General features: G+C 55.7%; 1 protein-coding gene and 2 long non-coding RNA genes across 4 annotated transcripts; all 3 read left to right on the top strand.

Annotated features, from left to right (window-relative positions):
• Positions 1-26,566, top strand: LOC137217859 (probable bifunctional dTTP/UTP pyrophosphatase/methyltransferase protein). 2 transcript variants are annotated; one of them, XM_067724849.1, is made up of 13 exons: positions 1-193; positions 1,731-1,862; positions 3,051-3,098; positions 5,093-5,157; positions 5,870-5,931; positions 7,389-7,497; positions 9,380-9,767; positions 12,683-12,845; positions 16,767-16,954; positions 18,598-18,715; positions 19,508-19,651; positions 22,505-22,627; positions 26,271-26,566. In XM_067724849.1, exons 1-13 carry the CDS (start codon positions 101-103, stop codon positions 26,471-26,473), a joined length of 1,836 nt encoding a protein of 611 aa, XP_067580950.1. In that variant the 5' UTR covers positions 1-100; the 3' UTR covers positions 26,474-26,566. The 2 variants fall into 2 exon arrangements, with proteins under 2 accessions (XP_067580950.1, XP_067580951.1); XM_067724850.1 differs by lacking the exon at positions 1-193 and having other exon boundaries at positions 1,843-1,918.
• On the top strand, positions 10,422-12,645 carry LOC137217860 (uncharacterized). Its single transcript, XR_010940303.1, has 2 exons — positions 10,422-12,184; positions 12,476-12,645. It is a non-coding gene; the product is annotated as an uncharacterized lncRNA (long non-coding RNA).
• Positions 12,853-16,127, top strand: LOC137217861 (uncharacterized). Its single transcript, XR_010940304.1, has 2 exons — positions 12,853-13,702; positions 13,810-16,127. It is a non-coding gene; the product is annotated as an uncharacterized lncRNA (long non-coding RNA).
• Positions 26,567-27,903: the final 1,337 nt, after the last annotated feature.

Raw genomic sequence — 27,903 nt, 5'->3', positions numbered from 1 at the left:
GGGCCTGGGCCGCGGTGGTAGGCGCCTGTCGCTGGGTGCGCGGCCTGGGGCGTGCGGTTCTAGGCGCGGAGTCGAGCTTGGGTCGGGTCGCGGCGGCACCATGGTGCTGTGCCCGGTGATCGGGAAGCTGCAGCACAAGCGCGTGGTGTTGGCCAGCGCCTCCCCGCGCCGCCAGGAAATCCTCAGCAACGCGGTGAGCGGCCTGCGCCTGGCCTGGGCCGGGGTCTGCAGGGCCGGGGTCTGGGGCGGGCCTAGTGACCCGGGCCTAGTCACCAGGGGCCTACTGGCCCGGGGGCTAGTGACCAGGACTTAGCTGGGGGCGGGGTGGTGTCTGCAGGGCCGGGGCCTAGTAACTGGGAGTGTCCAGTGATGGGGGGGGCAGGGTCTAGTGGCTGGAGACAGGTGACCGAGGGTCCTAGTGACCTGGGCTTAGTGGGGGGCGGAGGCACGGGGGTCGGTTGGTCTGCAGGGCCGGGGCCTAGTGACTGGGGGGGCCTAGTGTGTGGGGGTGTGTGCAGGCCGGGGCTTCATGCTGGGGCCTCATGACAGGGTCTGAGGTCCAGAGTCTGCAGGGCTGGGGCCTAGTGACTAGGGGTCTGGGGTCTCTGCAAGGCTGGGGCCTTGAGGGAACCAGGGGGCAGGACCCTAGTGACCGTGGTCCAGGCCTGTGGGCCGGGGGGAAGGAGGAGTCTACCTGATCTGGGGGCCAGCGTCTTCCAGCCAGGGCCTGGAGACCTGGTGCCCTGCCGGCCGGGGTCTGTGGGCCTTCAGGCCAAGGCCAGGTCTGTGGGCCTGAGCTGTGTCTGTCCAGGAGCCGGGAGGGAGCAGACAGAGGCTCCAGCGGAGGCTTGGTCTTGGTGGGGAGGCCCTGCCTGGCGGGGGGGAGTGGGGTGGGGTAGGGGTAGGTGCCGGGTAAGGGGTGCTGCCTGTACCTCCGGGGGAGGACGGGCGGGTGCTGTGCTGTGTGGTGTGGGAGGGTAGGGGAGAGGGGAGTGGAGGGGGCCCTGGCAGGACATGGGCGGGGAGAGGAGCGGTAGGTGCAGAGTGAGGGGTGCCGGCTGGGGTTGTACAGAGCTAAGGGGGGCTCACAGTGTGGTCCAGGGGGACCTGGGGGTGCGGGAGGCCCGTGATGGAGGGGAGAGCGCTGGGATGCAGGGAAGGTAAGAGCCAGCTGGGTGCTCCACGGGGTTCCCCGTGGGGATGGGAGTTTTATCCTCTGTGGGTAAGACCCGCAGTCCTGTCCCCCATCCCACTCTGGATGTCGCTGTGTCCATGACCTGTCTTCCACAAGGGCTGCCTGGTCACACGTGTTAGGGGACCAAGTTAAAGCAGCCATGTTCACCCTCGCGCAGCCCTCGTTAGTGGCATTTTTGTGGCATTTCCTGCAGGCGGTGTCATTTCAGTAGTTTGACCTCTGTGGAGGCAAAGCCTTTGGGACTCTCTGGGAGCCCTTTGACCCCTCGGGGCTGCGGGCCCCAGCATCGCAATCAATACAGCCCTGCTGGCCTCTGCATGTGCAGAGGTCTTCCCGCCAGCGCCCCCGGGTCCTCTGCAAGTCCCGCACCCCCTGCGGCCGGGGGCTGGCGCTGGGTCAGCACCCAGTGTCTAGACCAGATAGTCAGGGAAGGTGGGCTGCACGGGGAAAGGCCAGTTCCTGCAGAGCCTGCACATCCGTCAGCATCCTCAGGTTCCTCCCATAAACCCTCCTGACCCCTTCTGTCCTGTTGCAGGGCCTCAGGTTCGAGGTGGTCCCTTCCAGGTTCAAGGAGAAGCTGCATAAGGCCTCATTCGCTACTCCGTACGCATACGCGGTGGAAACAGCCAAGCAGAAGGCCCTGGAGGTGGCCGGCAGGATGCACCAGGCGAGGGCTCCTGCTTCTGCTTCTTCCTGGGTCTCCTGCTAGGAGGGCATCTTCAGGTTTTAAACATACGTGTTATCAATAAGTGCCGTTAGTCTAGCGTCTCTGCGGCTGAGGGTCCTCGTGTTGTGCACTGCTGTTAATTTATGTGATAGTATCACTTATAGAACATAGCTTACCTCCTACTTTGCTAGGATGTAACATACTATTGCAATTCCCATCATAGTATCATTTACGATAAAGAATTGATCTACCTGATCTATTACTAGGTGTTACCATGTCATATGCTATTGTAACTAATATAATAGCATCGTTTATGATATAGAATTAATGTAGTTTATCTGTTACTAAGTGTTACTATATAATATATTGTGATATTTAATATAACAGCATCATTTATGGTACAGAAATAATCTAGCTTATCTACTGCTGTTCCTATATAATATACTATGGTATTTAGTACGTCAGCATCATTTACGATATAGAAACAATGTAGCTTATCTATTACTGTTACCATATAATATACTATGGTATTTAATATAACAACGTCATTTATGATATAGAAACAATACAGCCTCTGCATTACTATGAGTGTTACTATAGAATATATCATTGCAGTTAACATAACAGTATGACTTACGATATAGAACTAACTATAGAATTAATGTACCTTATCTATTACTAGGTTTTATTATATAATATACTCTTGTAATTAATGTAATGGTATCATTTATGATATGGAATTAATGTAGCTTCTCTATTGCTGTGTGTTACTATCTAATATACTAATTAATATAATAGTGTCATTTATGATACAGAAGCAGAGTAGCTTACCTGTTACTATGTGTTATAATAATACCTAATCGCAGTTAACATATAGGACCCATATATTCAAGTTAATGCTGTAAGAAGTATTGGTATAAATAAATGAACATTGATGGACTGATTTCCGGCCGTGGAAAGGTTAGAATTTAAGTGCAGCCAGAGCAGAAGGTTGTGTGCAGGTTTCCAGTGAGTGTCTTGGGGTCACGTCTTCCTTGCTTGGCGTGTCGAGGACACTGAAATCTTGCTTTCCAAAGTGAGACTGGATTCGCAAGTAAGCAGCGACGCTGTGTCATGTGCGTCATGGCATGACAACGTGTAAGACGTGCAGAGTCGTCCTTTCTAAAGCTGAGTCTGGATTTCTTGCAGAAGGACCTGCGGGCCCCTGACGTTGTCATCGGAGCAGACACCATCGTGGTGAGTCTGCTTTCTGGCTCTCCGTGTGGCGGGCATGTCCTTGGTAACCGAAATCAAGGCCTCGGCAAGGCTGGTTCTTTCTGGAAGACCTAAGGGAGGATCCGTCCCAGGCCTCTCTCTCTCTCTCTCCCCCCCTCCCCACCGGCTTCTGGTGGTTTGCCTGAAATCCCAGGTGTCCCTGGGCTTGTGGCCGCATCCCTCCCATCTCTGCCTCCGTCTTCACGTGCCTTCTCCTCTGTGTCCCAGTTTCCTTCTTCTTATAAGGACACCAGTCATCATGGATTAGGGCCCACCTACTGCAGTACGACCTCATCTTAAATTTTCTTACATCTGTAAAGACCCTATTACCAAATAATGTCCTGTTCACAGGGCCGGGCATCAGGACCCCGGCATATGTTTTGGAGGGAGACGGTTCTCGCTAAGATAGGGGTTTTGGCCACTGAGGGTTGGACTTTTTGGTGGGAGGTCACAGTGATTGGTACAGTAGCTCTGCCATGCTGGTGACAGCCCTCCATCTGGGACCCTCGCTGGCCTGATGACAGGCATCTCCCAGGGATGCTGGGCCTCATTGGCCCAGACCAATGAGGTCTCCAGGCGAGGGACCACCTGTTTGAAAGAGTCTGGAGTTACTGTGTAGAGCAGGGAACTGTACTCAATATCTTGTAGCAACCTGTAATGGAAACGGATCTGAAATACATGTATGTACATATATATATATATGTGTACGTATGACTGAACCCCTTTGCTGTATACCTGAAACTTACACAATATTGCAAATCAACTGTAAAGAGTCCAGGGTTGGAAAATGCCAGATGGGGTGATCCCAGGGTCTGCCTTGCCCTCAACGTGGCATTTGTTTCTGTGCAGCCCAGGTGGATGGGACCTACCTGTGTGCAGGTGAGAATCAGACATCGTTTCTGGTTCATCGTTAAGGCTGCATGGAAGTAAAAGAGTGAACGGTGCAGGTTCTTCAAAATGTTAGTCGAAGAATTACAATATGACCCAGCAGTTGTGTTATGGGCTGAACTGTGTCCCCCAACCCGATTCCTATATTGAAGTCCTAGTGCCCAGGACCTCAGAACATGACTGGATTTGGAGATGGGGTCTTTAAAGAGGGGATGAAGGTAAAATGAGGTCACTAGGGTGGGTTCTGATCCCACAGGACTGGGGTCCTTATAAGAAGGGGAGATCAGGACACAGACACACACAGAGGGATGACCCTTTGAGGACACAGGGAGGAGACTGACGTCTACACGCCCAGGAGAGAGGCCTCAAGAGGAACCAGCCCTGCTGACACCTGGATCTCAGATTCCAGCCTCCAGGACTAGGAGAAATAATGTCTGCTGTTTAAGCTGCCCCGTCTGTACTGCTCTCGGGCAGCCCCAGCTAAGACATCTACGCTTAGGTACATGCCCCAAAGAATTGAAAACAGGTGTCCAGACAAATATTTGTACGTGAATGTTCATAGCATTATTCGCAACAGCCAAAAGGTGTGAACAGCCCAGACATCCCCCCTTTGATGGACGGATGGGGTCCATCCACACAGTAGAATATGACTCAGCCGTGAAAAGGAGTGAAGCCCTGACACAGGCTACAGCGTGGATGGACCTTGAACACACGATGCTCAGTGAGAGAAGCAGACACAGAAGGACACACAGTGTGTGATGCCATTGATAGGAAACGTCCAGAACAGGCAAATCCCCAGAGACAGAGAGCGGGTTGGGGTGTCAGGGGCTGGGGAGGGAGGTGGGGAGTGACAGCTCACGGGGATCGAGTGTTCCAGATGATGAAAAAGTTCTGGAACTCAACAGTGGTCCTCGCCCAGCCCTGGAAATGTACCACACACTTGAGTTCAAAATGGTGAAATTCATGTTATACACATCTCTCCTGCTTTAAAAAAAAAATATATGTGAATCTAAACAGTGGACAGTGCCGCTTGCACAGACCAGCCCAGGGAGCGGAAAAGGACGCTTTCCCTCCCGTTTCTCTTGCAGGCGGTGGGAGCGATGATCCTGGAGAAGCCTGTGGACAAGCAGGACGCCTACCGCATGCTGTCAAGGTGGGTGGGCCTTGGCCGTCCTACGGGGAAGTAGCCCTGCATCCGACAGAGCCTGGGCCCGGTGGAGGGGCCGGGCTTCCTCGGGGTGGGCTGTGGGTGTCCGTGCATCACCTCCCCCGTCTCCCACCGGCAGCCCCTCCAGGTCCAGGTCCGAGGATGGGCCGGTGCCTCGAACGTCCGCTGCGCTGGCTTCGCCCTAACGGGCTCGTCCGGGAGCCCCGTGTCTGCCCCTCCTCACTTTCCTCATCCTGACTCCCCCTGGAGCCCAGTGCCCCCGAGCTCCCGCCATGGGAAGCAGGCCCTGTCCCTCTCAGCGTCCCGGAACCCTGCCCCCGGGCGGGAGCGGGGGCCACACCACTGCCCACCTTCAGGGTGTCTTCCTGGCTCAGCACCCCCGCGTGTCTGCGCCCAAGAGAGTGAAGGGACCCGAGAAAGAGCCACTGAGAGCTGCCAGGACCCGGGTCCTCCCGGCGTGGCCCAGGTGCTCCGTCCTCGCATCCCGTGAGACGGCCCGGCCATCCCCCAGCCCCCACTCCGAGGGCACCGAGCGCCCTCTCGCCTGGACCTGCGCGCTTGCTGCGGGAAGGTTTCCCTGGAGGCCGCGTGGCCAGGGCCGGCAGGTGGACCAGGGGCTCGCGCCCGGTGGTGGCAGGGATGGCGCTGTCTCGGACACCCCACACGGTCGCCTGCTGGGCCCCGTCGTGTCTTGCAGGCTGAACGGGAAGGAGCACAGTGTGTTCACGGGCGTGGCCATCGTCCACTGCTGCAGCAAAGGTACCACGGCCACTTCCGTCCCCGTCCCCACCCCCACCCCCGGAGTCGGGCGTCGTGAAGAGAGCCTGGGGTCCGCGGGGGCGGCTCTGTCTTTGCTCCCCGTGACCCTGCCTTCCCGTCCTGCCTGGGAACGTCAGGGTCCCACGGGGAAATCCTGGGGTGCACCCTGAGCGCCCGATGGAGACGGTGCTGGGGGGCGGGGGCCGTCCTAAAAGCCCGTCCCATGCGACCGGCCCAGACGCTTTCTCTGAGGTTTTTGGTCTGGAAGGTGGAGGAGTTCGTCCCCTGTTGGCGAGGGTTTTCTCTGTGTGTGTTTTGGCCGAGCCCTGTGGCTTGTGGGGTCTTAGTTCTCCGACCGGGGATCAAACCCGTACCCACTGCAGTGGAGGCGCAGAGTCCTAACCACTGGACCGCCAGCGAAGTCCCAACGGGCTTTTTTTTTTTTTTTTTTTAATGCACAATTTTTAAAGCTGCTTAAAAGATATTTTAGGTCCAGGAAGGACCCTGAGGCTGACTTTGAGCTCTTGGGCTCCCCGAGCACATCCCACAGGTGGGTGACCACGCACCTGTCTGCTAATTAGTGATTGGGTTACTCTTACCGTCTTGGTCTGTCCTGGACTTTAACCTGTGCTCTTTGGGGAGAAAGCACTTGCTGGACAGTGTGGTTCCTTTACCTGGGGCTTGAGACCACAGGCATCCATCCTCCCCCATCCTGGACACCAGACGCCTGAGGTCAAGGTGTCCCAGGGCCACGCTCCCTCCAGAGGCTCCAGGGGAGGGTCCTTCCTGCCTCTTCCAGCTTCTGGGGGCTCCAGGCATCCCTGGACTCGTGGCCGCCTCCCTCCCATCTCTGCCTCCGTCTTCACGGGTCTTCTTCTCTGTGTCTGTGTCTCTCCTCTTCTGTCTCTTAGAAGGACGCTGTCATTGGATATAGGGCCACCCTCCTCCAGGAGGACCTCATCTCAGACCCTTTGTTCCATCACATCTGCAGAGACCCTGTTTCCTAATAAGGTCCGGTTCTGAGGTTTTCAGAGGGTGTGACGTTTGGGGGGCACCGTTCACGCCAGGACGGCTGGTGTGGAGAGCCCTCACAACTGGCCGCCATGCACAGCCACTGTACTGTGTGCCTGGGGCTTTTGCAGCCCCAGAGCCGAAAGCCTCGTGTAGACTGCAGCATCACCCTGTGGTAACTCTGCCCACGACTTAGCACAGACACCAGAGGCCCGTGTCATCCAGCTCTGCAGGCTGCAGCTTTTTCTCCTGCTTTTGCCAATTCTGTTGCCCTCTTTTCTGTTTTATTCTTTCTCTTTGCCCTTGCCTAAAAGGAACCGTTAACGACCGTGTGTGAATCCCACGCAAAGCTCAGGCCAACTTCCCCCAAAGGCAGCGGCTAGAACCTGGGGGCGCGGGGGCCTGGCGCCGGCCACATACCCTCACTGCGGGGTCCTTCCTTGCAGACGGCCGGCTGGACACGGAGGTCTCGGAGTTCTACGAGGAGACCACGGTGAAGTTCTCAGAGCTGTCAGAGGAGCTGCTGTGGGAGTACATCAACAGCGGAGAGCCCATGTGAGTCTCTATTGGGAGCTGCGGTGCCGAGTCCCCACTGTGGGCGGCGGATACACTGGGCGCGCGGCTCAGCCTGTGTTGGGGGCCAGGGCTCCTGACGAGCCCAGTGCCCCGGTGCCTGGAAGGTGCTGGAAGCATGCCTTCCTAGGGGTCCCCGTCCCGTGGATGCTCCTACAGCGCAGCCGGCCCTCCCAGGGCGCCACGCCCGCTCCCATGATGGTTGGGCAGCCGGGGCTGGTCCCTGGAGGGCAGAGGTCACCATGACCCCAATGTCACTGACCGCCCCAAAGCGCGCCGGGTCCGGGCAGCTGTCTTCTCAAGGTCACGGAGGCTCAGCTCGTCCTGCAGCCTCGCTGGCTTCACTCCCCACCCCCGCCGGGGCTGGGCTCGGCGCCAGCTGGTGGCTGGTGGCCTCGCCACGGGTCTGACGGTGCCCCGGGGACCAGCCTCCCCATGTATCTTCAGGAAGCGGCTCACTCAGGGTGCTTGCGAGGGGCCGGGCACCGACAGCCGTGGGGAGGTGAGCGCAGAAGCCCTGGGCTCCTGAAACCGAGGGTCCGAGCGTGTGTTCTGCTGGTTAAAGCCGGTCTCAGGCCTGCTCAAGGTAAAGGCAGGGGAGAAGAGTCTCCCTGGGGTATTGATCTTGTGGAAGCAGCCCCAGCAAAGGAACTCCCCGACCGGCCTGTCCTTCTGGCGGGCGTGGGAGCCCCCTTTGCAGGGTAGTAAGGGAGTGCTGTGCGCCCAGCCCTGTTCTCACCATCTTCTGTGATGAGTCCTCACAGGAGCCTCAGATGTGGGGCATCCTAGTCTGCTTGCGGTCCTAAGAAAGCGCTACAGGCAGGGAGCTTGTAAACAAGAGACTTATTTCTCACCGTCCTGGAGGCTGCAGGTCTGAGATCCTGGCGGGGCCAGATTTAGCGTCTGGTGAGGCTGCTTCCTGGTTCATAGATGGTGACTCCTCGCTGTGTCCTCGCCTGGAGGAAGGGGCCAGGGAGCTCCCTGGGGTCTCTTTTAGGAGGACACTAATCCCATCCACGGGCACTGCACTCTCATGACCTCATCACCTCCCCGAGGTCCCACCTCCTGACACCGTCGCGTTGTGGGTTAGGAGTCCGCAGGGCGCCGGGCTCTGGGTGGTGACGGCTGTCAAGAGCGGAGCTGCTGGGTATCGGGGTGTCTGATCAGGACAACACACCAAAACGAGAGGCAGGGTCAGGCCGTTCACCGCTGCAGCTGCAGCGGGACCAAGAGGCCGAACCAGAGGGCATGCCAGCTCCCCCGTCCCCTCTCCCCCAGGAAAGGGCCCGGGCGAGGGTTGGGGGGTGAGCGCAGGCCTGAGGACCGTGGGGGTGGGTTCACTGCCGGGGGGGCGCCCAGATCACTGCCCCTGTCGCTTTATGGACCCGTGCCTGGCACAGCGGGAGAGGCGGGGGAGTCAGGGCGGAGGGAGGGGCTTCACGGGCCCCTCTTCCCCCGTAAGGAGGTCTCAGCAGTGGCGCCCGGGGAAGACCTGGGCCGAGGACCCACATGAATGGACATCCGAGGGACGGGGATGCAGGTGGCAGGAGAGTACGGCCGGGGGCCTGGGTCCTTGACAGCAATCCCCCTCCCCTCAGAGAGCCTGCTGGTGGCCATGCGCCAGGCCTGGGGTGGGGGGCAGCTTCCTGAGTGGCCGCCAGGTGCCCCTCGTCACGTCCCAGGGGCGGGACCGAGGGGTCACTGGGATCTGGGCCCGGACGCCCCAGTGCACAGCCACCCGGGTCCAAGGTTGGTGGGTTCCCCTGCAGGGGTCCTGGCTGCAGGTCTGCTGACCCCAGGAAGGTCAACGTCGCTGCCATCTTCTCTACCTTCCTTCCCTCCCCGCTGTGGTTCCCTGCCCCAGGGACAAGGCTGGCGGCTACGGGATCCAGGCGCTGGGTGGGATGCTGGTGGAGTACGTGCATGGGGACTTCCTCAACGTCGTGGGCTTCCCCCTGAACCACTTCTGCAAGGAGCTGGCACGGCTGTACTACCCGCCCCGCCCCGAGGACCTGCGGCGGGTCAGGCGCGACTCCATCCCCGCCGTCGACACCTTCGAGAACCTGAGTGACTCGGAGGCAGGTGGCTCAGACCCAGGTCAGAGCGCCAAGGGCGGCCGTGGTGGCGAGCAGGCGGATGGAGACCGGTCACAGGTTCCGCGCGCGCTGGATGCAGCCCTTTACGGGGCGGACAGCCGGCCCCCGTTCCCCACAGGCCTCCTGGAGCTGATGGACGGCTTCAAAGCATCCAAGGTACTTGTGTGGTTCATGACCACATGACCCCAACACAGGGGAGCCCAAAACCGCAGGCATCCATCCTCGCCCATGCCGGGGACCACAGCTCAAGGTGTCCCAGGGCTGCGCTCCCTCCAGAGGCTCCAGGGGAGGGTCCTTCCCTCCTCTTCCAGCTTCTGGGGGCTCCAGGCGTCCCTGGGCTTGTGGCCGCGTCCCTCCCGTCTCTGCCTCTGTCTTCCTGGGGCTTCTCCTCTGTGTCTGTGTCTCTCCCCTTCTGTGTCTGCCATTGGATGTAGGGCCACCCTCCTCCAGGAGGACCTCATCTCAGACCTTTCACTTCCTCACATCTGCAGAGACCCTGTTTCCACATAAGGCCTCATTCCCATATTTTGGGGGTCAGGGCATGCACATATCCTTTTGGGGCCACCGTTGAGCCCATAACTGTGGTCTGTGCCTGGAGGGGGCAGGGCGGGGTCTGTGCGGGTGTTTGAAGGTAAGCAGGCCTCACGTGACCCCAGCGAGGGGCCACATTATGTCCCCAGTCCAGGGAGGTGGGGCTGGAATGCCGGCCGTGCGGCCGCCTCTGGGACCCTGCAGCCCTGCTGGCCGGGCAGCAGGTGGATGGTGGCCCCCAGGACACCAGCTGCCTGCAGGGCAGGCCAGGTCAGTGTGTGTGTCCTCATCGTCCTGTGGCCTCGGGATCCTGGGCAGCCGTCCCAGCCAGAGGGTGTCCTGGGCAGGGGAGGGGGCAGTGCTGGGCCAGCTCGATGCTTCCTGGAACCACCAGGTACCTTTGACCACAGGTTGCCCTGTGCCCACGTGCAAGGCAGCTGTGTGCAGGTGCTTCAGGGAAGCCCCAGGCCCGGGGCCCGATGGGAAGTGGGCTGGGCAGCGGCCCATCCAGCTGGCCTCCACCACCTCTCTGGCTCTTGCGGACGCACTTGTGCACCCGCCCAGCTGTGACACGTTGCCCGGCCCACCCCCTTCCCCACCAGACCCTCTCCTGCAGCTCTGGGCTCCTGGGGGTTGGAGCAGGGGGCGGCCTTGCTCGCGCTAGGGCCCCTCAGGGGTAGCCTCAGTGGCTCGTGGAGAGACAGGACACTGGCTGGGGAAGGACTGGGGGCCTGACCTTCCCCCCCTCCACCCCGGCCACCTTCCTGTCACCTCCTCCTCAGGAGAGGGGACCTGTGTGCCTAGGACAGAAGGTGGTTATGCTGCGTTATAGGTCAGATTCTCTGATCCACCTGGAGATGCTGGTGCAGACAGCGCTGCTGCAGCCCGTCAGGCTGGCGCTCGGTGGAGCTGTGCTGTGCTTCCACGGTCTGTCGCTCTAGCATCTGTCCATCCATCCGTCTATCCATTTCATTTGTCTGTCGTCTATATCATCAGGCTATATATACTGTCATTATCGTCTGTCTGTGTACCTGTCATCTGTCCCTCCACCCTCTGATCTAGGTGTAATCTATATCCGTCGTCTATGTATGTCTATTGTTTACCTGTGTCTGTTGTTACTATCATCTGTCTACCTTCTGTCCATCCATTCATACATCTGTCTCCCTACCTATCATTTATCTCTCCACCAATCTATCAATCATCTCTCCAGCTATGTATCTGTGTTTATATCTATCATCTATCTATACACATCATTATATATATATATCATTATCTGTCTTCTCTGTATCCACCATTAATCTATCATTTACCTATCTGTTTCTATCTGTTATCTATATTTATCTATCTACATCATCAATGTATGCATACCTGTGGTTATCTATCTATATAACTATCATCTGTCTATCCATCCCTCTACTTATCTGTGTATAATTTATATCTATTGTCTCTCTATATCTGTTATCATCTGTCTTCTCTCCATTGTTCATCCATCCATTTTCCTATCATTTGTCTGTCTCTATCTGTTTATCTATTTATCTGTCACCTGTCTCTCCACCTGCTTATCTGTCACATCTATCTGTATCTATCGTCTGTGTCTCTATCTGTTTATCTATTTATCTGTCATCTGTCTATCCACCTGCTTATCTGTCATGTCTATCTGTATCTATCGTCTGTGTCTCTATCTCTGTTTATCTATTTATCTGTCATCTGTCTATCCACCTGCTTATCTGTCACGTCTATCTGTATCTATCTTCTGTGTCTATTTTTATTCCTATCTATGTATCCACCCATTTATTTATCATCTCTGGCTATCTGTATATATCATCTACATGTCTATTATTATCACCTGCCTACCTGTCTATCCCTCCATCCACCCATTTACCTATCTATCACCTGTCTGTATCTGTCACCTATCTACATACCTCCCCATCTGTCCATCCACCCTCGTGTGACACGGGTCTCCTTACAAAGGTCTCCCAATGGCTGACCAAGCCGGGGTCTGCTGCGGGTCTTGGAGCAAGTGTCACCCACCCCCGCCCAAGGTCAGTCATGGTAGTTCTGGACGCAGCTCAGGTAGGGCCCTTTCCCGAAGTGCCCCTTTACTCGTCCCTGGAGGTGTTCGCGTTACGACGAGGTGAGAGCTCCAGGGAGGTTTACGGTGTCACGTGAGGGTGTGTCCTGAGCAGCGTGGAGCGTCCGTGCCCTGCGCAGAGGCCCCGTCTCCACGTGGTCTCATCCTGAGGTCCTGGGACTTGGGGCATCGACATAGGAACCTTGGGGGGACACCACACAGCCCCTGACAGCAGCGCTTTGGTCTTTCTCCGCTGAGACAGTTTCTCTGCTTGGTGTTCATCGACTTGGTCTTACCTGGAGCAAACCTTGTACAACCTGGAGCCTAAACCCACTCGCCTCTGCAGAAGTTTCCCTTGATGAGCTCGATGTTTTTGACCATCCTGCCGTCCCTCTTTGGAATCCCTGGGAATAAAGAGCAATTGATAAGTCACGTTGTACGTCTAACTGTAACTGTTCTTCACGGACAGGTTCTGTTCACGGCTTGCAAGCTCAAACTGTTCGATGTGTTAAAAGACCAAGGCCCCCTGCAGGCCGTGGATGTCGCCCGCAAACTCCGCACCTGCGCGGGGAGGACTGAGCAGCTGCTGGATGTGTGCGCGGCCCTGGGTTTACTGGAGAAGACGCGCAGAGGTGAGGGGCTTCCTGGGTGTCTTTCCAGCAACTGTGCCTGCGAGACCAAGTCACCAGGTGGCAGTGGCTTCTGAGCCGAGGCAGGGAGGACAGACCATGCGTCATCCCTGTGCCCCAAGAATGCCCCAGAGGGTCAGGAGCGGAGGATGGATGGAAGGAGGAAACGCGCGCGCGCGCGTGTGTGCGTGCGTGTGCATGTGTGCGCGCGCGCATGTGCGTGTGTGCGCGCGCGTGTGCGTGTGTGGTGTGCGCGTGCGTGTGCGCATGTGTGTGCGCGTGCGTGCGTGTGCGTGTGTGGTGTGCGCGCGTGTGCGTGTGTGCGTGTGCTTGTGTGGTGTGTTAGGAGACAGGCTTCTTTATGGGCTCAGAGGGCCTGTATCAGCCAGGGTTCTCGAGAGAAGCAGCCCATAGGGTTTGCATGTGTGCACAGCATAGATAGCAGTTTATTCTTACTTATTTGTTTAGATAGGCAGACAGATGAGGTGGATGGATGGATAGATAGATATCGATTGATAATAGAGATGATAGATAGGTACGTGGATGGATAGCTAGATGATAGATGAACAGATGATACGTGGATGGGTGAATGGACAAGGAGGTAATAGATGGGTGGGTGGATAAATGACGGATAGATGATTGTTTGGTTGATAGGTGGGTACATAGGTATGTAGATAGATAAGCAGATAGATGGATGAAGAGGTAGAGGATAGAAAGATAGCTAGGTTGATAGGTGATACATAAATAGATGACAGGTGGATGGATAAATAAATGGATGGATGGGTAGATAATAGGATAAGTAGATGGATAGATGATAGATAAATAGATGATGGATGGATGGGTGGGTGGATAAATAGGTAGTAGATTGATAGATCAATAGATATAAATTGATAATAGAGATGATAGATAATAGATGGGTGGATAGACAAATGATAGATAAATAGATGGGTGGATGGATAAATAATAGATGAATAGACAGATGATAAAAAGATAGATAATAGATATAGATACATAGATACATACACAAATGCTAGATGATAAGTAAATAAATAGATACATAGATGGATACATGATGATGGATATAGATGATTAATAGGTGGGAGAGATACATGTAGATGATTGATAGGTCATAGATGCGTAGGTAGATAGATAGTTTGATAGGTGGATACTTAGGTATGTAAATAGATAAGTAGATGGATGAACAGGTAGATGATAGAAAGATAACAGAATAGATATGATGGATTAGATAGATAACAGAATAGATATGATGGATGCATAGATCAATGAGAGATAGATGATAGAGATAGATGATAGAAAATACATGATAGATGGAGGGATGGGTGAATAGATAATCGATGGGTGGATGGATAAATGATAGATGAACAGAGAGATGATAAAAAGATAAATGATCAGTATATAGATCATGTATACATGCACAGGTGATAGATGATAAATGAATAGGTGGGTGGCAGATGGACGGATAGGTGATGTTGAAGACAGATGATTACTAGATGAGAGAGATACATGTAGGTGACTGGTAGGTAATGGATGGATAGGTAGATACATAGATAGAAAGACAGGTAAACGAAGTAGACGGCATATGTGGTAATTGGACGGATGAAGGGTGACAGTGTGGGTTTGCTGGGTGCACAGAGCTCTCGAGGGTGTTCTCAGAGCAGAGGGTGCTACGGATGGTCCTTGAGCAGATGGAGAGAGGCAGGGGCTCAGAAGACCCCAGAGCAGGAGACACAGCATCCCTTCTGTGGTGAGCAGGGAAGCAGGGTGCTGGCGGAAGCCCCCCAGAGCCACCCCTCATACGAGAGGCGGACAAGTACACGCTAAAGATTTGGGTCGCAGGATGCCGAACATCCCCCCAGCCAGAGCATCTTAGTAATGTTCTCCTCCATTTTTAAAAATATATATTTATTTATTACGTTTGGCTGCGTTGGGTCTTTGTTGCTGCATGCGGGCTTTCTCTAGTTGTGGCGAGCGGGGGCTGCTCTTCATTGTGGTGCGCGGGCTTCTCATTGCGGTGGCTTCTCTTGGTGTGGAGCACAGGCTCTAGGCGCACGGGCTTCAGTAGTTGTGGTTCACGGGCTCAGTAGTGGCTCGCGGGCTCTAGAGCACAGGCTCAGTAATTGTGGCACGTGGGCTCAGCAGTTGTGGCGCACGGGCTTAGTTGCTCTGCGGCATGTGGGATCTTCCCAGACCAGGGCTTGAACCCGTGTCCTCTGCATTGGCAGGCAGATTCTTAACCTCTGTGCCACCAGGGAATCCCCTCTCCTCAACTGAAAATAATGACCAAATGTGGAGAAAGGGTCCAAGGTCCGGACTTCCAGTCCCTGCTACCTGGCAGACGCCCTGCAGGGTCCTCAGCTGAGCCCTGCCAGCCACTCCTGTGCCTCTGCACGGGGCCTGGGGTGGGGCGGGCGGGGTGGGTGCTGCCCGTCAGAGGACCCCAGGCCTCAGAACTCAGAGCTCTCGGTCATTAGGGAACACTGCTCAGCGTCTGTGACAACCTAAATGGGAAAAGAATTTGAAAAAGCACAGATACGTGTCTACGTGCAACTGAATCACTCTGAGTGCACCTCAAACCAACACAACATCGCTCACCAACTATACTCCAATATAAAATAAAAAGTTTTTTTTAAATATATATTTATATAATTAAAGATAATAGTCTTTAAAAAAAAACGTGTGAGGACTTCCCTGGCGGTTCAGTGGTTAAGGCTCCACGCTTCCACTGCAGGGGGCCTGGGTTCCACCGCTAACTAAGATCCCGCGTGCCGTGTGGTACCGCCACAAAAAGGAAAAAAAGAAAATTAAGCAGCAGTAAAAATCCAGTTTCTAAAACAAACAAACAAAGACAACATGTAAAGTGCCAAATGGGGCTTCCCTGGTGGCGCAGTGGTTAAGAATCCGCCTGCCGATGCAGGGGACACGGGTTCGAGCCCTGGTCCGGGAAGATCCCACATGCCGCGGAGCAACTAAGCCCATGTGCCACAGCTACTGAGCCTGCGCTCTAGAGCCCGCGAGCCACAACTACTGAAGCCCGTGCGCCTAGAGCCCGTGCTCCGCAACAAGAGAAGCCACCGCAATGAGAAGCCTGCGCACCACAATGAAGAGCAGCCCCCGCTCGCCACAACTAGAGAAAGCCTGCGTGCAGCAACGAAGACCCAACGCAGCCAAACGTAAATATAATTAATTAATTAATTAAAAAAGAAAATGTCAAATGGACAGTTATTTTCAATAAACTTTTTAAAAGTTCAGAAAAGGAAAACCGTAGACACCATGCTGTTCTGTCCGTCCGACGACAGACGGTGTTACGTGGGGCTGTGGAGGTACAGGGGGTCTCAGCCACCGTCCCCTCTGCCTGCAGCCTCCAATTCTGCAGGTAGGGGTGTCCCGGAAGGGCCCTTGGGGGCCGGGCCGGATGGACAGCCCGCCAGGAAGTGGGAAGAGAGCGGGCCGCCCCGTACCCCTCAGGGCTCCGGAGAGGCAGACCCCGCGGGATATGGACAGATGGGTCCGTGCCTTTGGGCTCCGGCGCGTCTGAACCCCTGCGGCTGGCCGCTCGGTGCTTCTCTGCTCTCAAGGCCGTCAGCTGATGGGATGAGACCCACCCACGTTACATAGGGTCACCTCCTTTACCCGAAGTCTGCTGACGTGCAGGTGCGAAGCACATGACCAAACCGCGCCCTCTCCCCGACGGGGACGTCTCACTGGGGACTGTAGCCCGGCCAAGTGACCATCCCAGGGGCTTGGAGGGTCACCTCGAGGAAGAGCAACACCCTTGCGTCGTTCTCTGGGCCGCCTCTGGGCGTCCGTGCGCTTGGCACTTAGTCAGATAGACATCCCGATGACGCTGGGCGGTGGCTCGCCCCGCGGTCAGCTGAGCCGTCACACGACGCCCCGTCCTTTCAGGTTACAGCAACACGGAGGTGGCGACCCTGCACCTAGTGTCAGACGGCGAACACTCTCTCCAGGGCGTGGCCGAGTACCATGACGCCCACGTCTGGGGCGTCTTCACACGCCTGGGCCTGGCCGTGCGGGAGGGGGCAGACCAGACCCGCGGGGCTCTGGGGGCGATGGAGGAGGAACGCCTGTCCCAGGTACTGTAACCCCCGTGTTCCTTTTCACGCCCCGTCTGTGCTGCGAAAGGACCAGTGGGCGCGGAAACATCTCAGATTCTGGCCGACGTGGGAATCCCTGCGGGAGGCCGCCGTGGCAGGGAGGGTGCGGCTGGCTGGTCACAGCTCCTGAAAAGAGGGCTTTTCTAAGAAGGGGCTGCCTTGACTCAAGGCACCGTGTTTCCTACGTGGAGTTGCATTGCACAGACTCCTGGTTCTTAGCTCAGCGCAGGGTGTGCAAAGGGCTTCCCAGCCCTTCCCCCGCCCCCTGGCACCCACGACCCCTGTTCACCGTTGTGTGGGAGGGAAGGAGTCTCAGAGGGTCTTGGAGGGTCTTGGGTGATAATCTGAGGGTCTTGGGTGGTCTGGGGGGTCTCGGAGGGTCTTGGAGGGTCTCGGGGGGTCTTGGAAGATCTTGGGTGGTCTTGGAGGGCCTCGAGGGGTCATAGAGGACAGTGTCCTGGGAGATGCTGAGGTCCCCAGGCCCGAAATCTGGGTGAAATGGCAGCAGCACCATCGTGGTCTCAGGCAACGAGTCCGGCCCCCTCGGGCCCCGGTCTGCACCCCCCGCCCCTTGGGATTTCAGCTGACTCCCTGCCCATCCCTCGCCTCCTGACCACCCTCAGGAGCCCTAAGAGTGTCAGGCCCAGGCGGGTCCCCTGCACGCTGTCCTGCCGGCCTCCTTCTCTGCCCCAGGGACTCATTCCCTCCCACCCGGGTGGGGCCCGAGCACACGTGGACCCCATCGGGGAGCTGGGCGGGGAGCCCTGGTCTCTGTAAACGGTCAGATCAGATCATCCTCAGTGAGGTGACAGCTGAGGGGGCAGGGGGTCGTTACCCCCTAAGTCCTCCTGGTTTGGTCCAGTGAGACCCGAGTGGGGAGTCGGCAGTCTCCCAGGAGGAGACCCCCTGCAAACTGGAAATCAGACCCAGAGAGTGTCAGGGTGCAGTGGAGCTGCCCTCCTGGCAACGCTCCAGCCTCACCGCCTAGGTGGACACAGTTCAGACCCAGTGCCCCCTCCCACCCTCCTCTACCCAGGCCCCTCCCACCCTGCTCTACCCAGACCCCTCTCGCCCTCGTCTCCTCTACGCCGGACCCTCCCCGCCCTCCTCTACCCCAGGCCCCTCCCACCCTCCTCTACCCCGGACCCCTCCCACCCCCCTCTACCCCAGACCCAAACCACCCCTCCTCTACCCCAGGCCCCTCCCACCCTCCTCTATCCCGGACCCCTCCCACCCTGCTCTACCCAGACCCCTCCCACCCTGCTCTACCCCAGACCCCTCCCACCCTCCTCTACCCAGACCCCTCCCACCCTGCTCTACCCAGGCCCCTCCCACCCTCCTCTACCCAGACCCCTCCCACCCTGCTCTACCCAGGCCCCTCCCACCCTCCTCTATCCCAGACCCCTCCCACCCTGCTCTACCCCAGGCCCCTCCCACCCTCCTCTACCCAGACCCCTCCCACCCTGCTCTACCCAGGCCCCTCCCACCCTCCTCTACCCCAGACCCCTCTCCATGATCCCTGCTGAGCTCCCCACCCACACGAATGCAGGGTGGAACCTCATCCCGGGTGCAGGACGGCCTGCGCTCCGGGTGGGTCTCCTCAGACCTGCTTCCACCACCAGAGCAGGGAGCTGACGCTGCAGTTCATGAGGGCCAAGCACAGCCTCAGCAAACTGACCGCCCACCACGTGGCCACGGCCTTCGACCTGTCCCGATTCGCCTCTGCCTGCGACCTGGGAGGTACACTCACCCCCCCCCAGGAGTCGGGTGCAGAGGGCTACGTGCTTTTCTTTTGTATTAAATCTAGGACACCTTACCTGCTAATGAGACTTGCAGAATGGGTTTATCTCTACAAACCATCTGAGGACCTAAATATATCCAGGGTGGGTGCGGGGGCTTGAGCTGATATTCCCAAGTGCTGGGAGGTCCCGGGGATGGCCCAGGACCCCCGTAGAGGTTATGGGACCCTTCCTGGTGGCTGCCAAGTAGGGGAGGGCCTGTGGAGCCCGTCTGCTGCCATTGCGTCAGGTCTAATTATGCCACACACACCCTCCACCCCATCGCAACCAATCCTTTCCCCAGGACAGTGGACGGAGGAGGAGTAGTTGCCCTGCCCAAGGGGTGTAGTGGGATTGGTGTCCAGGAGGGCTCCTGAGCTGCCAGCTTGCGTTTCCCCACCCTCTGCTCTCCTGTCCTCCTGGTGGTCCAGAGTGGCTGCTGTGGCACCAGCCATTGCGTCGGCATTCCCGCAGCAGAAAGGGGCAGGGAAGAGTACGGCTCCCTAGAGCTTTGCTGCCAGGATTCCCCACGAGTCTGTGCCCACCCCACTCACCTGCTCTGGGCCAGCACCCGCCCACGAGGCCCTGACTTTGAGACACCAGTGATCTCCCCACTGGCTGACCTCATTTCAGGGCACAAGCTCAGGCCGCATCTGAGAGCATCGTTTTGGTTTTGCCAGAGCTGAACTCTGGAGACACTCCAAGGGCTTCACACATGCCAGGAGGGTCCAGAGTCTGCCTTTGCTTCCCGCAGGCTGCACGGGCATCCTGGCCCGCGAGCTCGCCCAGGAGTACCCGCGTCTGCAGGTGACGGTGTTTGACCTCCCAGAGGTCACTGAGCTCTCTGGGGGCTTTCAGCGTGGCGGACGACAGACAGAGCGGATCCACTTTGTGCCAGGTTAGCGTGGCTTCGTGTCCGCCGGGCGTCAGCATTTGGGTGACCTTATTTATCTCGTATGCAGAGCGGGTGTGTGTGTGTGTGTCGGTATACGTGTGTGTGTGTGTGTGTGTGTGTATCCATCTTCCTCTGTGTTTCTGTATGTCTGAGTGTGTACATTTCTGTTTGTGTGTTTCTGGGTTTGTGGGTATGTATCTGTGTCTGTGTGTATGTATGTGTATATATGCACATTTCTGTGTGTTTCTGTGTCTATGTACATGTATATGTATGTATCTGTGTGTCTGTGTGTAGCTCTGTCTTTGTGTGTCTGTATCCATGTTCCTGTGTCTGAATATGTTTGTATCTGTGTATCTGTATATCTGTGTGTATTCTCTGTGTGTCTGTATGTGTCTTATATCCATGTTTCTGTGTGTTTCTGTGTCTGTGTGTGTATATATACTGGTGTGTCTGTGTGTCTGTGTGTGTCTCAGTGTCTCTGTGTGTCTGTCTCTATACATGTATGTATCTGTGTGTCGATGTGTTTGTATATGCGTATGTGTCTGTGTGTGTACGTGTATCTTGGTGCGTGTTTGCACATCTGCACACAGGGGCGCATCTGCAAACCCCGAGAACAGGAGTTTGAAGTTCTCAGCGAGGGGAGTAGCCGGGCGGGAGGGCAGGTGGGGATGGGCACGGGCCAAGATCAGCGTCTGCAGATGTCGACCAGCGACCCAGGCCTCACAGGGAAGTGACACGGGGGCTACAGCAGGAGGGCCTTGGGGTGGATGTGAGGAAGGACTTCCCGGCGGGGCCGGATTGAAAGGAAACTCTTGGCATCTGGTTACTCATCCACACTGCGGCCGGCCTGAGGGTGGATGTGCTAGACGGGCCTGTGCCCCACGACCACCTGATACTTTCCTACTTAAAAAAAAAAGAGCCAGTCACCCTGCTGTGGACTGAATTGTGTCCCCAAGTGCCTATGTTGAAGCCCCACCCCCAGCATGACTCTTATCTGAAGGTAATTAAGGTGAAGGAGGTCACAAGGGTGGAGTCCTAATCCCGCAAGACTGCGTCCTTAGAAGGGACACCAGGAACATCTATCTATCTATCGTTTATCCATCATCTATCTATCTATGTATGTAGCGTTTGTCTGTCATCTGTCCATCCATCATCTATCTGTATATCGTTTATTTATCTATCATCTATCCATCCATCCACTTAGTCATCTATCAGTGTATCTATCTGTCCATCCATATCTATCTATCCATCCATCTATCATCTGTCTGTCTGTCCGTGCATTATATCTACCATCTAGCTGTCTCTCCATCCATTCATCCATTTATTCATCTATCATCTATGTGACTATCAATGTAGCTATCTATCCGTCTGTCATGTCTATCTTTTATCTGTCTTTATATCACTCATCTATCATTTATCTATGTATCATCTATTATTTATCCTCTATGCATCCATCCACCTATCATGTCTGTCCTGTCCTGTTTCTCTAGTGTCTATTATCTGTCTATATCATGTGCGTGTCCATCATATCTATCATCTATCTGTCACATGTCTGTGTCTATCTCTCCATCCATCGTACCTATTATCAATCTGCGTACCATCTGTGTGTCCGTCCTTTATCTATTATCTGTATCTGTTCAATATTCATCAATCTATCAATCATTTGTCTACCCCTCTGTCTTTATATCAATCACACATCTATCATCTGTCTACCTCTCTATTGTTTATCATCCATCTCTCCGTCCATCCATTCACCTATCACTTACCTGTTCTTTCTATGTATGTATGTATGTATGTATCTATCATCCATCTCTCCCCACTGTGAGGACACAGCGAGTAGGCCACTACCTACAAGCCCAGCAGAGGGTCCTCCGCAGGAACTGACCCTGCCAACACCTTGATCTCGGATGTCCAGCCTCCAGACCATGAGAAACCAGCGTGTGTCGTTGAAGCCCCTGTCGGTGGGACTTTGTTGCTTCTGCCTGAGCTGACAGAGACACACCCTAGAGCTTCAGATCCAGGAGCAGCACGATGGGAGCTGTGCTGCTGCTTCACCACGTATAGGAAGGGGAACCACGAAAGCAAAAGAAAAGGAAGTGCATATTGCCCACCTCTGTGCAGCTGTCTGGGGCCGCCCCGTGTAGACTTGTCTGCACCCCCGTGTTTACTCTCCCCTCATGCCAATTCGAAGTGTTTGCTTTCTTTCTTGTTTTGTTTTGTGTGTGTAAATGTGAGCTGCATCTAACCCTTTGTGGAACGAGGCAGGGTTAGGAGTCACAAATAGCAAAGGTGCTGTGTCCACAGTTACAGATACACATTTGGTAGATGGCAGGGACAAATGACCCCAAACTGGGGGCTTAAAATGACCCGAATCCATCCTCCTTCAGTTCTGGAGACCAGACGTCTGAGGTCGAGGTGTCCCAGGGCCACGCTCCCTCCAGAGGCTCCAGGGGAGGGTCCTTCCCGCCTCTTCCAGCTTCTGGGGGCTCCAGGCGTCCCTGGGCTTGTGGCTGCCTAGTTCCCGTCTCTGCCTCCGTCTTCACGGGGCTTCTCCTCTGTGTCTGTGACTCTCCTCTTCTGTGTCTTAGAAGGACATTGGATGTAGGCCCACCCTCATCCAGGAGGACCTCATCTCAGACCCTTCCCTTCATTTCATCTGCAAAGACCCTATTTCCAGAGGGCCCGTCCCCAGGTCAGCCCTTGAACGTCTCTTCTTTGGAGAACACAGATCTCCCCACTGCAGGCAGCGTCTCTTTCGGTTTCATCCCTTGTAGAACGTGGTGCAACTCCTTTCTGTCGGGTGCAGGACCAGTTCCTGTGGCCCTAACGGTTCAATGCCATTTGTTTTTAAACCAGGTGACTTTTTCAAAGACAGCCTCCCGGAAGCAGATCTGTACGTCCTTTCCAGAATCCTGCAGGACTGGCCGGATGACAAACTCCACAAGCTACTGAGCCGGATCTCAAGCAGCTGCAAACCAGGTGAGACCACATCGTGTACTTGCCTTTTTCAACACGTAAAGACAGTTTCCAATGTTAAAAAAAGCGTACATTTTATAGAGGAAGCTCCCCGTCCTCCAGCCCGCCGTCTGGTGCTCAGTTTACCGGCTCCCTGAGGACGTACCCGATTCTCGGGTGTCAGTGATGCGTTTCGGAACTTTATGGTGCCAGCGTCTGGGGCTTGGGCTCATGGACACCCCCCCCCCACCCTAGCCGTGTCCCTCCCCAGGCCCCACCGGGCTCAGGGTCTCCCTCCTCCGATGATGATGATTTTCCGGGCTGCTCTGTGGTACCCAGCCTCTCCCCACGGCGCTCGGGGCCAACGTGGGTCATCGGGCTCGTGGAGTCGAGGGCAGCAAGCCGCCCGGGCCCCTCCCTGGGTCCCCACGTCCAGCGGCGCAAGACGAGCTCTCTTTCCACATCCTGCGACCCTGGCGTCTCCCGGGGCACCTCCACTGCCTCTTCTGTGCGGTTATGAAACAAAATATTCAACAATCCGGGGTCATCTTCAACTCCCAGGAAAACGACCCCCATTCCCGATCTTTTATTTGGGACAAAAACCAGAGCGAGGGTCGAGTCCATGCAGGCGGTGTCTACAGGAAGTAACCACGTGGCAGCCGTCCTCGGGCCCCGTCTCCTATAGCCGTGACCTGTTCCCAGGACCCGTGCGGTTCAGTACGACTGCAGCCCCTCCCCTGGGGTCTGAGCCCTGCAAGCTGTGACGAGCATCTCCATCCGGGGTACCCAAAGGGCCGTTTCTTTTTTTTTTTTAGTTAGATTTATTTATTCTTTTTTTAGACTGTAGTTGCTTTACAATGCTTTGTTAGTTTCTGCTGTATAGCAAAGTGAATCAGTTGTATGTATACATATATCCCCTCTTTTATTTTATTTAATTTTATATACACTTTTTGGCTGCATCACGCGGCATGCGGGATCCTAGCTCCCCATCCAGGGATCAAACCCGCACCCCCTGCATTGGAAGCGTGGAGTCCTAACCACTGGACCGCCAGGGAAATGCCTAGGAAAATATTAATAAAAGCGTGGAAGGCTAAGTAAATTTTTTAAATGAGCCAGTTTTAGTCCCCCAAACAACAGTGTAGTTAAGGCATTCTTGTTGGTCCCTGTAGCACAATGAAGAGGGTCCCCCCCCAAATTCACGTCCACCTAGAATATTACTTGGAAGCAGGGTCTTTGCTGATGTGATGAAGTGAAGGGTCTGACATGAGGTCCTCCTGGATGAGGGTGGCCCTAAATCCAATGACAGGGTCCTTCCAAGAGACAGAAGAGGAGAGACACAGACACAGAGGAGAAGCCCCAGGAAGACAGAGGCAGAGACGGGAGGGACGCGGCCACAAGCCCAGGGACGCCTGGAGCCCCCAGAAGCTGGAAGAGGCGGGAAGGACCCTCCCCTGGAGCCTCTGGAGGGAGCGCGGCCCTGGGACACCTTGACCTCAGACGTCTGGTCTCCAGGACTGGGGGAGGATGGAGGTCTGTGGTTTTAAGTAGTTTGTTCCGGCCGCCCCAGGACACCCACGCAGCCTGTGAGATGCAGGTTTTCGTGTGGTCACAGGAGCATCACACGGACATTCGGGGTACCCTGTCCAAGAATGTGGCCCCAGGAGGGCCGGTTCCTGTTTGCTCCCTGCTGTGCCCCAGCCCGAGAACAGAGTCCCCACATAATGGATGGAACACAGTTGAGAAGGAAGGAATCACGAAACAGGGGTGCCCCCGGGGGCGAGGAAGGGCCAGGAGATGTGAGAGCTGGATTCTCACCCGCCTCAGAGACAGGCACTGAACCTGGGGACAGTCAGTTCCAAGTTGCCTTTATGCTGCGAAGGGTTTTGGGGGGCGGGGGTGGGGGGGTGGGCATGGGTGTGTTGGAGCTTAGACCTGCTGGCTAGAACCGCTTGTTAAATGTTCAGCACTCCTGCCAGCCAGCTCATACCAAGCTGTCAGCGTGAAATTGGCAGTGGAGGAAATCCTTAGAGCTCAGAAATTGGCAGGCACGGGGAACCAGGCCTTCCCTCCACCCCCGTAGCTGGGATTGCAAAGGTTGCCTGCACCCTGGGGACAGTGGGGGTCACAGATAAGAACTGAGCGTGACCTCCTGGGAATTCCCTGGCGGTCTAGTGGTTAGGAGTCTGCGCTTTCAGTGCCGAGGGCGCGGGTTCAACCGCTGGTCAGGGAACTAAGATCCTGCCAGCTGCACGGCAAGGCCAAAAAAAAAAAAAACAAACCCTCAATATAGGGCTTTTGGAGCCGCTGAGTTAATAAACCCGTGTATCCACGAGTCTGAAAAACATAAAAACTGACAGAACGAGCGCACCATGTGATCCCGCTTATTTTTTTTTTTTTTTTTTTTCCTGCGGTACGCGGGCCTCTCACTGCTGTGGCCTCTCCCGTTGCGGAGCACAGGCTCCGGACGCTCAGGCTCAGCGGCCATGGTTCACGGGCCCAGCCGCTCCGCGGCACGTGGGATCCTCCCGGACCGGGGCACGAACCCGCGTCCCCTGCATCGGCAGGCGGGCTCCCAACCACTGCGCCACCAGGGAAGCCCGATCCCAATTCTTTTTATTGAAGTATAGCTGCTGCCAATGTTACACGCTACAGGTGTACAGTATAGTAATTCGCCATGGTCAAAGGTTACAGTCCATTTATAGTTACTATAAAATATGGACTCTGCCCCCTGTGCTGCGCCATACATCCTCGCAGCTGACGTTATGCCTAATAGTGTGGGGCTATGACCCCAGTTTTGCTAACTTCACGTTTACTTAAATGCCTAGAACCCCAATGAGATTTTGCACCAAAATTCTCCCAGTTACCGTCACCGGCAGGCAGAGCTGGGGCTCGTGTGCCACCACCTGCTTTGTGTCTCTTCTCGGGGTCTCCCCCGTAACCCAAACAAAAGGAAGAAGCAAGCGCGAGCTACCTCCTGCCCCTCTGCTTTCTGTCCCAAGGCTTGTCTTCTCCCGGCTTGGTTCCCCCTTCTTCACAAGCACTTCTGAAAATACATACACAGAGAGCTGGACAGATACAGGTGTGTGTACACACGCACACATGCACTTTCTACTTCTCAAGGCTCTCATGTAGGTTGTTCCCACCAACAGTGCAGGTCCACATATAAACACCAGTCTATATGAAACAGAGAACCAACAAGGACCTACTGTACAGCACAGGGAACTCTGCTCCAGTACGTTGGAATAACCTATAATTGAAGAGAATATAAAGAATATATATTTATATACATAATGTATAACGGAATCACTTGTCTGTACACCTAAAACTAACACAACGTTGCAAATCAATTCAAAAAAAAAAAAAAAAGATAATCTCGCTGAACCAATTAAACGTCAGAAAAAAACAAACCGTGCTCCTGGCACCGTCGTGGCCGGTGCTATCCCTGTGCCACGCAGGTCCGCCAGGGACACTGCTGCCAGGGAAGTCCTGGTGCGGTTCATTATGGCATCAGGGAGGCTGCAGCTGTGTCCCTACATTCAGAATCCCTGCCGTCCGTGTCTTCCTGCAGCGAATCCCTTCAGTGGGGAGCTCGGGGCACCCGCAGCCTGGGTCCTGAGACTCTTTCCCCACCCCGTCTCTCTCTGTCTCTGTGTCTCTGGCTCCCCAGGCGGTGGCCTCCTGGTGGCTGAAGCGGCGGCAGAGGAGGAGGGGGCGTCGCAGAGCCCCCGGCTGCGGACCCTGAGCGCCGGGCAGCCCCGGAGCCCCGACGAGCACCGGCGCCTTCTGCAGCGACACGGCTTCCAGGACGTGCGGGTGGCGCGCGCGGGGGACCTGCTGTGCGTGGTCCTGGGCACCCGAGCTGCGCCCTGAGGGTCACCGGGAACCCGGCGGGGCCCAGCACCCGGAAGTGAAGGGTTCCTGGAGAGCAGGTGTCACCGGACACATTAAAGGAGGCGGAAAGCACGGCTGTCTCCGCGCATCTGTGACGCGCCCGGGTGGTGGGATGCGTGGGCGGGGGGACCCCGGGGCCGGCGAGGGATGCGCAGGCCAGGCCAGGTCCCCAGGTGATGTCAGCATCTCCCTCGCTCCCTCTTAGCTGGTGACTAGATCTTGGCGGACCTAGACCCTACTTCCCAGTGTTTCACTCCTATTTTCAGTGCATTTGTCCTCTGCCCTCCCGGCCGCGTGCACCTTCTCTTACCTTCAGGGCGGCGGAACCTACCTCTGCCCCCGTCCATGGTGAAACCGCGTACAGGAGCTCACGCGGTGGGAGGTTTATGGGGTCAAGATGCTTGTTTACTGCAAACGTTCTCCAGGTACCTGGGTGAGGCTGTGTCTCTTCTCTTAATGACTAGGCGAGTACAGTGGTGACTGCATAGCAATGTATACGTTGTCTGTTACGTGTACACCATTATTGTTAGGAAAAAATGCCCCGAATGTCAGATGGGGTCCTTTCAAACAGGCCCCCTGTGAGTGTTGACATTCACCTGTGCTTTCCAGCTAAAACCACCACAGACTCTTAGATACATAACTTCCAAGAAGAGAGACGTATGTATAATTTTCTAGGTGTAAGGATATATTTTAGGGGCTTCCCTGGTGGCGCAGTGGTTAAGAATCCGCCTGCCAACACAGGGGACACGGGTTCGAGCCCTGGTCCGGGAAGATCCCACATGCCATGGAGCAACTAAGCCCGTAGGCCGCAGATACTGAGCCTGCGCTCTAGAGCCCGTGAGCCACAACCACTGAGCCTGTGAGCCACAACCACTGAGCCCGTGTGCCACAAGTACTGAAGCCCATGCACCTAGAGCCTGTGCTCCACAACAAGAGAAGCCACCGCAGTGAGAAGCCTGTGCACCGCAATGAAGAGTAGCCCCCGCTCGCCGCAACTACAGAAAGCCTGCGCTCAGCAACGGAGACCCAACAGCCAAAAATAAATAATTTTTTAAAAATCCCTTATAAAAAGAATATATTTTATATATTTAGAGCATATAAACTATGTATGTCATATATAAATGGATAAGTATATATTTGTAACGTATAATATATACACACACACTAGTATATAATTTTGGACGGACTCCAAGTTTTAAAAAATCACAGATTGTGTCTCCATGTGAGACACAGACAGAGGAGGGAGGAAATGAGACACTGGCTATAAAGGGAGCTGTGCCATCCCGATGGAGCGCCGGCAGCTCTCCTGAGTGAGAGGGACAAAGGAGAGGGGCCACGGCCCCTCCATCCGTCTGGCCCCGGGGTGGACCTGCAGCCTCAGTGAAACTGCAGCTAGGGTCGCAGGAGAC

This window comes from Pseudorca crassidens, chromosome Y (genome assembly GCF_039906515.1).
Source record: "Pseudorca crassidens isolate mPseCra1 chromosome Y, mPseCra1.hap1, whole genome shotgun sequence".
Classification (NCBI taxonomy): Eukaryota; Metazoa; Chordata; class Mammalia; order Artiodactyla; family Delphinidae; genus Pseudorca; species Pseudorca crassidens.
This window is presented reverse-complemented; position numbering and strand designations above follow the sequence as displayed.